The sequence below is a fragment of the Pezoporus wallicus genome, unplaced genomic scaffold (assembly GCF_028554395.1).
Source record: "Pezoporus wallicus isolate ANWC-B61680 ecotype Strahan unplaced genomic scaffold, APGP_CSIRO_Pwel_v1 scaffold_13239, whole genome shotgun sequence".
Lineage (NCBI taxonomy): Eukaryota > Metazoa > Chordata > Aves > Psittaciformes > Psittacidae > Pezoporus > Pezoporus wallicus.
In genome coordinates this window covers 827356-837640 of record NW_026642052.1, presented here as the reverse complement: position 1 = coordinate 837640, position 10285 = coordinate 827356, and the positions used below count along the sequence as shown (strand labels likewise).

Here is a 10285-nt window from a genome sequence, read left to right as displayed (position 1 = left end):
ATGTTGATCTGCCTTGCAGACCACACCTTAGAACATCTAATTGCACACCAAAGCTGTGCCACAGCAAATACCACTGCAGGGGTGTTGAATGTTCTTCTTTACTTCCGTCTCTACATTTTGGGCATCAGTATAGGAGATATTTACACTGCAAATAAGAATTAAAAGCCTTTGACTATGGTTACCTCTCCCAGTATTTTTCACTGTCCCAAAGCATATCTGCCCAGCAATAATAAATAAGTTTCTTCTTTTTCTTTATTTCATTTGATAGATTATATATATATATGTATATACACACAGTACAATAGTTTTCTTTTGTGATAGAGAATAAATGAGAATTTTCATTGCTGGTTGTTCTTTAAGTCAACAGATTCCAGTTAATAATGAAAAAAAAATTAAACATTTAATATCAAAAGCAATTTCAAGTATCTTCTATACATTTTAGTATTCAGTATATAGTTAGGTGGTTTGAGGGGTTTCTTTTTATATCAAAAGTGTATTTGAATAGACTATTTTTAACCTAATACTTTACTATTAATATCAGGCAGGGAGTTTAAAATTATGTATCTCATGGTCCCAACTAGCTCTTCACAAGAGCCATAGGTCACTTGTACAATGTATGTTTCAAAATAGGGTTTAATCATCAGCAAAGTCAAGATGCAGTCACCATGTTTAGAAATGCACTATTTTGTTCTACAACAGGTCAAACTATAGTCCTTGATGTGAAGCAATGTACAGCACCACTGTCTGTATAACTGTACCTGACCTAGGCATAAATAGTACTGAAGTTCCCAGAGCTATTCATCCCTTAACCTTTCTGTATAAAAATAATTCAACTTATGCATATATTGCACTAATTTTATCGTACTGGATAGCTCTCATTCTGCATTATCTGTTCTCTCTGCTTAACTAAGATTACACTAGGGTTTTAATTTCCATGGAAAAATCTGGGAATAGGGCAACAGACACACATACGGTGTGCAGTAAGGGGATATCTATTATATCAATAGTAATCTCAGAGGCATTCACAAAGCAAACTACACATTGGATTTGGAGATCATTTTTTCCAGTAGATTCATCATTCTCTCCTGTAACTGTAAGCTTTGAACTTGAATGATGTTTTGCTGATCCAGAATCCTGCGCACTTCTCTACAGGTTTCTTCCATAGCTCTACTCAACTTCTTCTGTTCTTCCAACATGGCCTCCATTAATTTTAGCTTCTTCTTTTGGAAACTGCAGCTTTGCATTTTTCTTTTCTTAACTGGTCTTTCTTCAGCTCTGAAATGTGAATATTTGTTAATTAAACTCATTTATATAAAAAGAAACCTATGTTAGAACCTAGAATTCTATACTACATTCTTGGCCTAGCTACAGCCTAGTCCTATTTTTAAACCTCTCTGTGCTCTCCAATAAATCCCCTCTCAAGTTTGTGCCAAAACATAAGTATTTAATGTGACTGGCTTAGTTACTTGCATAGTCTTACAGGCTGAAAAAACAAAAGAAAATAATAATAATTAAAAAAAAAAAAAAACCACACAATTTGTAAATGTCATTGGTTTTAATAAGAATTTTCCATGGAGAAAACAAGGCATCATTTCAGGGGGACGTGGCTTTTTTCAATCTTGATTTCCCTTACACATTGAATTTATAAACTGTATTTGGAGAGGCCAAATTTTGCTTATTTGGCCATTAAAACTCTAATTTTAAAGCTGCAACAACCATCCCACACAGAGAAAGTGCTGCGCTCTTACGTGTGGTGTAAGTTAAAGTTTGTTTTTTAAAGCATCACATAAGTAAGGCTGGTCCCACTACAGAATACTATTCTCAGAACTAGCCCTTGCACTGAACACTTATTTCTATATTTCATCACAAACCATTATAAAGAACATAAAAATTTAGGAAGATAAGGCTTACAAGATTCCTTCTTTTCTTAGTGGATGAGAGAAAGTCTGTGGATGTTGTCTACCTGGACTCCAACTAAGCCTTTGACACCATTTCCCACAGCATTCTCCTGGAGAAACTGGCTGCTCATGGCTTGGAGAGGTGTACTGTTTGCTGGGTAAAAACCTGCCTAGACAGCTGGCCCCAAAAAGTGGTGTTGGATGGAGTTAGATCCAGTTGGTGGCCAGTCACAAGTGGTGTTCCCCAGGGGTCAGTACTGCTCAGTTCTGTTTGATGTATCTACCAGTGATCTAGATGAGGGGATTGAGTGTGCCTTCAATAAGTCTGTAGATGACACAAAGTTAGGCAGGAGTGTTGATCTGCTGGAGGGTAGGAAGGCTCTGCAGAGGGATCTGGACAGGCTGGGTTGATGGACTGGGGCCATTTTTGTGTGAGGTTCAACGAGGTTCAGGCCCAGGTCCTACATTTGGGCCACAACCCCATGCAATGCTACAGGCTTGGGGAAGAGCAGCTGGAAAAGGACCTGCAGGTGCTGATTAATGGAGCTGAACATGAGCCAGGCAGCCAAGAAGTGCAACAGCATCCTGGCCTATATCACCAATAGTGTGGCCAGCAGGGCCAGGGCAGTGATCATCCCTCTGTACTGGGCACCTTGAACACTGTGTTCAGTTCTGGGCCCCTCACTACAAGAAAGACATTGAGGTGCTGAAGCAGGTCCAGAGAAGAACAACGAAGCTCATGAAGGGTCTGGAGCACAAGTCTCATGAGGAGTGGCTGAGGGAACAGGGGTTATTTAGCCTCGAGAAAAGGAGGTTCAGGGGGAACCTTACAGATATCTAAAAATACCTGAAAGGAGGTGGTAGTGAGGTGGAGGTCAGTTTCTTTGCCCTATAACAAGTGAAAGTGGAAGTGTACTGCACATTTTCAAATCCTTAGTTACAGCCGGGTAACTTCTTTCCTAACTTAAATAATAGTCCACATGTTCATTCACACCTTTTCTAACTCCAGACTGGATTCCCCAGCATCATAGTTATCTGATGATAGGCCTTTTATGTCCCTTCATACAAAAAGCAATCTCGGCCATGTTCTGCCAAATGCAGTATCCTTTCTAAGTAGGATGCAGTAATGAGATGGCACAGTTGTGAGTCGTATGCCAAGTCAACACCTTGCAGATTTCAAGACATCCTTGAACAAGGATAACTTGAACTCTTGAGGAATGTGTTTTATTAATGTGAAGAAAGGAAGGGAGGTCATTGAGCTGTGGCAGATTTGTATCATGGTTTCATTCACATTTTTATCCTACTTGACAGGCTTTGTACAACGACTGTGACATTCAGATCTCTCAGGAAGAGAAATAAACAATCCTAAGCACCTGAAAGACTTAATGCAAATATAACAAAAAGACACAAGCCCCTTGACATTCAAGAGTGCAATTACCCCAAAAGGGTGAGGTCTATGAAAAGAAACAAGTGGATTAAATTAAATGGTATTAAAATCTTAGAGGGAAAAAAATAGAATTGCTCGTGAGGGAAACTGTGAGTACTCTTTAGACATTCAAATATGCTGTCTCCTTATGCACAGGTAAGAAAAAACATCAATCTTGTTTAAATGTATTTTAAATGTACACTAACATAGTGAACAAAGACCACTGGCTTTCGGATTATCCAAGACTTTAAATTTACTTGTACAATTCAAAGAGTTTTATCACCATTTATACCACTGCTATAATAATACTAAGGGAAAGGAGAAGTCATCATCTTTATGCTAAACAAAACTTTGGAAGTTATACAATATAAACTCACATTTGTAGATTCTATATATCATATTTGATTCTGAGCATCAAATAAATGTGCATAAAATAAATACATGCTGCTCTGCTCAAACTGTGAGTCAAACTTGCAGCTGATCACTGAGATTATCACAGCCAGACAATCCTGAAAGAGTGAGTCTTGGCTGACTGCAAATTCTGTTTGCCCCCGTTACCTCTAAGGGCTGGAATGATTTGAAATGTGATTCTCAGAGAGGTCAGGCAAGTGGAAAAGGTCTACAGTAGCCTAAGGACAACACTGAATCTGTTATTCCAAGGCTCCCATCACTGCACTCCCATTCACAAAGAACGCATGCTTTCTGATAGGCTGAGCAAGAAACATTTTGAAATGATGGTATTAGTTTAGCAAAAGTCACCTTTTGAATTTAAACCTGTCTTCCCAGAGGATTTAAATGTTGAAAACACAGTCGATCTCTATCCTCTTCCCTATACAGTACTAGAAAGCAGCTATGGTAAGACATCCTGCCTGAAACATGTAAGAACTGGCTCCTAGAGCCACAAGAGGGCTTGTGTCTTGTCAAAGTAAGCCCCGGTGAGAACGGTCCTTAATAAAGAATGAGAGAGAAAATCTGGGGCATGTCAGTGGTACTGAGCTGCACTGAGCATTGCGGGACTTTCTTGGCAATTGTGGCTGCCATGTGGGTTTTAATTTCAATGGAGACCAAAAACTAAAAGAAAATAAAAAAGGAAATGTAGTGATTTGAATGGAAAGATCTAAAATGAGCCTTATTTTTAAGGGAAGGTAAAATAAAATCTTTGAAATGTTTTCCTAGGGTCTGTGCAGGATTTTATCTGTTTTTCAGTTAAATTTGGTTCATAAAAAGCCTATAAGATGTATAACTATACATCCAATGCAATAACTGCCTTGGGCAGCTACAGAGAGAAGAGAGAGGCAAAATGTCTGGTGGTGATGGCAGCTACCTGGGGAATTGTGTCAGCAATATATGTATTCTGCCAGTAGCTGAGAAAGCACTCACTGACAAGTGCTTGCTCACATCAGGTTTCAGCACAGAAAAGTCCCCCCAAAAGCCAGGGCACAAGATTCTTCAAGGTCTGCTAAGTACTCTTTCTGTTTCTTTACAATTAACAAACACAACTCAGTAATTAGTCTTCATTGAAAAGAAATTTCAGATATCCCTGGCTTTGGTGGTGTTCCAAATCTCCTTTTCTCCCCAGCCATAGTGACTAGTAATGAGAGTTTTATGATCACTCACAAGTACATAGACTTGGAATTTACAATACTCTCTTTGCAGAATAGCTCTTGAAGGAGAGCCCTTGAGAAGAGGTCTACAAAAGAAGGATCTAAGGAATCTAATTTAGAAATAAAGAACCCTCAGCACTAGGGAACAATGTAAAATGTCCAGTGATGCCTGAAGGAGTTACTTGAATACTGAAGTGTTTCCTCAGACACTGAGCCATCTTTCTTGAGAAGTTCTAGGTCTCCTGAGCAGCACGCCAGAGACAACACTCCAGTGTCAATAAATTTGTACAACAGAAAGTCAAGAGGAAAACAGAAATAGGAACACAGGTTCAGCACTGAGTAACCCACCAGCATCAGTATCCTCGAATGGTTTCAGCTACGAGTATGTCTAGTTTGCTAATCTACAGGCATGAGCATAAGAAATGATCAGTATTTGCTGCAGCAAACACCCATCATTTCCTGTTGCTGATTCTCCATGTTGCATTCCATGATTCTATGATTCCTTTGCAGCTAACGCCTCTGCGACAATAGGGGTGCAACAGATCCTGACAGCATCCACAGCCTCTGTCAAGCCTGGTCTCTGAAGGCGGATTTTCAGATCTGGAGGAAAGAGGGGTCTAGGAAATCCGGGACCTCAGATACAATCCTCTGATACTCTTGGGCCTCTAGTGTCTATGGCAAAGGGCCTTCAAGAGAACTGGCACGGGCATTCCCCTGACTGGAAGAGCTTTGTCATTGGGACCATGTTCCAAGCAGAACCTTGCTGAGTTATTTACACATTATGCTCCAAAACAGGCAATGCAGGGTTCAAAAGAAGGAAATGAACCAAGGGAATTCCATCTCATCTAGGATCCTGAACAGAAATGAATGTGTACTGGAGACCAGGGGGAACAAAGCAAAACCTCCAGATGTAACTAGGCAAGGTATTAGGCAAGTCTCAAGTGAATTTATTGTCTACCTATCTAAGATCAATTTAATTCACTGTTCAATTAGAAGTTCCTTGCTAGATTGCTTACACTCACATAAGGCTCATTTCAGGAGTGTGTGTGAATAACTAATGAAGCAAGAGTTGAATACAGAAAGTAATCTCTCTACCAAAATGTATCACCTCCACAAAACCATAAAACCAGTTCTTCCTTTCTGGCTACTTCATGGCAAATGGGTCTCCAGTTCCATCAGTTTCTGGAATCTATGGCTTTCAACAGCTAACAGCTGTTTCTGGCTCGTTTGTGCTTTTCTAGCTATGTACAAATCTGACTAGCCCTCCATAATCCATATCTTCATGGAAAACAATTAACAGTTATTTGGAAATAAGCAATTATTAATGTTAGAGATGGCACAACAATCCTCAGAGTTTGAGGACTGAAGATCAGGTAACCTGGATCTTCTGGTACACTAGGCTCATTCAAATACAGCCAAATGCATTTAGGAATTAACGAGGCTCATCCTTGAAGTCAGGTTTAGAAAAAAACCACAGAAATGGCTTAGAGCCTGGGCAAAGCATCTTGCTATCATAACTCTGCATAATGAGTTAAGATGCATGACATAATAATGCGCATAGCCTAAAGCTCAAACTTCTTTGTAGATGCTGCCCATTCAGATTTTAAACAGCTATGGCATAATTTTAGAAAGATTAAAGGCTTTGCCAAAACTGTTATTTCCTGAATTAGAATCCTCACCAAGTTTTAATGCGCTTCTTTTAAACAATTCATGTCTTGGTTAATTTATGTTACCGATTCTTACTGTTTCTCTGTGGGTAAACCTTCTGTACTAAATTATTCAACCTACATTTAAAAATTAAAGAATATCAAAATGGTATGATCATGGCACACAACTAGCTTGGGGCAAAAAGTGAAAAATACTGAAAGGGTCTCAAGTATAGTGAAAAGAAAGATAAAGAAAAGTAACATCTGAAAGTTTAATTCACTATATTCACATTAGAAACAAGACACCGGTTCAAGCAAGGGTTTAATCACTGGAACAGATCCCTATAAGGAAAAGTGAATTCTCCATCTTCTGAATATATCAGTTCTAAGCTGGATATCTAATAAAAAATTTCCAAGAGTCAAATGAATCACAGAAACAAAGAAGTAGAGGACAACAGAGACATGCTGCTGTCCTCTGCTAAGGGAAGTGTGCCACAGAACTCCCTCCATAATTTTTCTGGGCTCCAGAACAGAATAACTGAATTTAAATACATGGATGGTATTTAACAAGGAGCCAGACTAGGTGACACGGGGGTTTTCTTATGGTCTATCATTCTACAAAAGTAACTCTTTCACCCCCATCTTCAGTACAATAGACATGGCAGAAGAGATGAAGTCTGAGCCACGCTCTCAGTCTGTGTAATTACATTCTGTCATTACTTTAACAATGAAAACAGAGACTATAAATTAGCCCACAGGGTGAAAAAAACAGTTTTCAATTAGGTAAAAAGTCATTTACAGTGGTGTCAGGAATTTTGATTTTAAAAATGTAAGCTGCAGTACAAGACTCCAACACGTTGCATTCTATTATCTGACAATAACAGAATGATTCTATTATTGTCAGCTGCTGTATGGACACTGCAGTACAATACTAGCTTTGTTGAAGCCCAAGAGCTGTGGTAGAACAATACTAAACAAATTCCCATTAAAGGAAAACGGGGATTCCAAATGTTTTTTTCATCTGAAAATTGCAACAAAAATAAAAATTAATTTTATTCCACAATGGTTGTATTGCCACTAACTAGCAAAATTCTATCCCAAAGTCAAAGAATTTAAAATAAAACACAAAGAAACACAGTTTCAATTTTTTTAGCTTGACAGTGTGTATGTATTCATTGAAGTCTAAATCTTGACATATTTCTCTATCATAAATTAAATTCAGTAATTTTTTTAAGTCATAATTTCTGTAGCCAAGTAGCATCCTTCTATGGTCGAGGGTACTGTGGCAAACAGGAAGCTCAGACTCAAATGCCGTATTTGAGATTTTAAAGGAATAGTACCAAAATTTTCAGAAGTTTAAAAGTTGGCTTAAAAAAGAGTATTGATTGAGGTTTTCTTGACTATCCACTGTTGTCATAACATTATGATTTTTATTACTGAAGAAAAAATCCCGTAGCATAAGCTTACTTTGCACAGTTGACTGAACTGCACAGAAAAATAAGGCATATACAGTTTTAAAATATACAGCTGTAAAATGCCTCTATATTTCACATACATATATGTGTGTGTTTTTCAAAATACGTTTCAAAATAATTGGCTTGCATAGCTGTAAAGTACAAAAATTGAGAGAGAAATTAAGGACCTGAAATGTTCTTTCAATTTCAAATCCCAATATTATCTTTAGTTCCTCTTTTGAATCTGTCAGATCATCTGTGTACCATTTAGGGCCAAGAGCATTTACAAAAATTCCAAGATGGACCCAGGTTTTGTATGGGAGTTCTTTTCTCTCTTGTTCACTATTTCAAAGTGTTTTTCAACTACGGGATGACACACTAATTGCAGAAGCTGAAAATTGCCTCTCAGTTCATGATTTACCATTAGTAACCCTAAAAGAACTATCTGCCTTTCCCTTAGTACCTCTAAGTGATTTTAACCCAGCTGATACCATTAGCAAGCACTGTATTTCCTTCTGGTCAAGAAAGAGTTCTCTACTCTTCTCTCATTCACCAGGGTAAATTAAATAGGTCAAAGCTGTACAAGCTTTTCAAACCCCCCCCCCACAGGAATACCACTTCTCTTCCCACATACTCACCCCCTTAATATCACAAGTGCCTTCTAATTTTTAATCTGATCACAATGCTCACCTGAAATGTTATATTAATCTCTGAAGTGGTATCTACTGCTCAACTTTGAACTAGGATGAAAAACAATTGCTGACTGTGAACAAAAAGGTTGCTACAGTTCAAGAATTATAAACCCTAATATATATTCAGTCGCCAAAAAATAAGTTTTAAATAATAATCAGCTATTCGAGGGCTATTTGGTTGAGTGATTGAATGAATTTACCCTAGTTTCATTCATCCAAGAGTAGGCCTGGAATCAATAATCCATTCTTGTTAGGTTGGCTCTTCTTCCAGCTCAACACCTTCTCAGTTGCATGACTGACAGATAGTTTCACTGTTTTAGTAAAAGCCTCACAGGCTCACGATAAGGATCTCTAGGACCAACTGTTTTTCCTGCCAGAAAACAGTAATGAGCTCTTATTTCACACCACTCTGGGTGAAAAATGACACCAGTAAAGTCTAAAAAATTGTATCAAGTGTACAACCCTGCCTTTTGTTAAAATGCTGCCTTCCAGAGAACTCCAATCTTATCAAGAAAAGGGAACACATGTTTGCATTCTCTAACTAGCATTTACTTTGAAAAAGTGACATTCTCAATTGTATTTAAAATGTTGCAATGCACTTTCTAACGGCGCGAGTAGCACTTTGGTGTCCACAGAAATATTTACTTGGCATCTTTTCACTGTTTTAATAATAGGTGAAGCCAAAGACATTTCATACTCATACCAAAAGCAAAAGTAGAGCATGCCAAAAATCATCTAAACTGTATGTTATATCTCAGCTCACACTGCAGGGCTCTCTTGAACATGCCTATACCCCTATAATAAACACTCCACCTCATGTGAGCCATGACATGCATGCTGAGTTTTGGCTATATTATACAACTTTTTCCCCAGTCCTCCTACTCCCTTCCAGTCTCTCGTAAAGGAATAAAGAAAATGCCCTAATTCAATGAAGTGGCTGAGACTGGGGAACAGATCTCATTTGTGATTTACAGAAAAGATACAGAAGCCGTTAGAGAAAAAGATGCTAGGGTGTCCCCTTTACATAGCAGACTCAGTTCATTCTGTGGAACACAAGAAAGGGGGGAAAATAGATACTACCTCAGCTTGTAAGAAAGTAAGCTTGACGAACTCTCTGAGTGTTCATCTTCAAAGCACTCTTCCCTTCCTTCATATGTAAACTGGTTATATGGCAAATACAGAGGTGTAGACTTGGCTGATGGAGACTGTGAGGCCTCCGTCTGTGATGTGGAAGGACCTGGTTGCTGGTTTTCATGCATTTTCACATCGCTGTGGTCTGTCACTTTGGATAAGATCCTATCGATGGTTTTGTAGTAAGGCCAGTCAGGTGCAACAGTTTCACTGTCAGTCATGCATTTTAATTTCCTGTAAGAAAAGGCGTACAACATTAAAGCTTGTTTTCTTATGAAGGTACTTTTCTTACAGATCTTCTGTCTCAAAACATTTGTTCTGGTCACATTTAGGAGTTAAACTGTATACTTTCCATGAGAACAAAATCAGACACTTTTTTCTTTTAATCTCCAATGACGCCTTTCAGTTTCTCTTCCTAGTTTTGCCCTGTGACT

The 10285-nt window shown here is 38.4% G+C and overlaps 1 protein-coding gene across 4 annotated transcripts in view; it reads right to left on the bottom strand.

Annotated features, from left to right (window-relative positions):
* Positions 1-234: 234 nt before the first annotated feature.
* The window catches only part of MSANTD1 (Myb/SANT DNA binding domain containing 1), a 32480-nt gene continuing 22429 nt past the window's right edge, over positions 235-10285 (bottom strand). For all 4 annotated transcript variants that reach the window (XM_057426703.1, XM_057426702.1, XM_057426701.1 and 1 more), the window contains 2 exons: positions 9801-10085; positions 235-1275 (listed from right to left, as the gene is read on the bottom strand). In XM_057426703.1, the coding sequence (XP_057282686.1) occupies positions 1035-1275; positions 9801-10085 (526 nt within the window). In that variant the 3' untranslated portion in view covers positions 235-1034. The remainder of the gene's footprint in view (positions 1276-9800; positions 10086-10285) is intronic.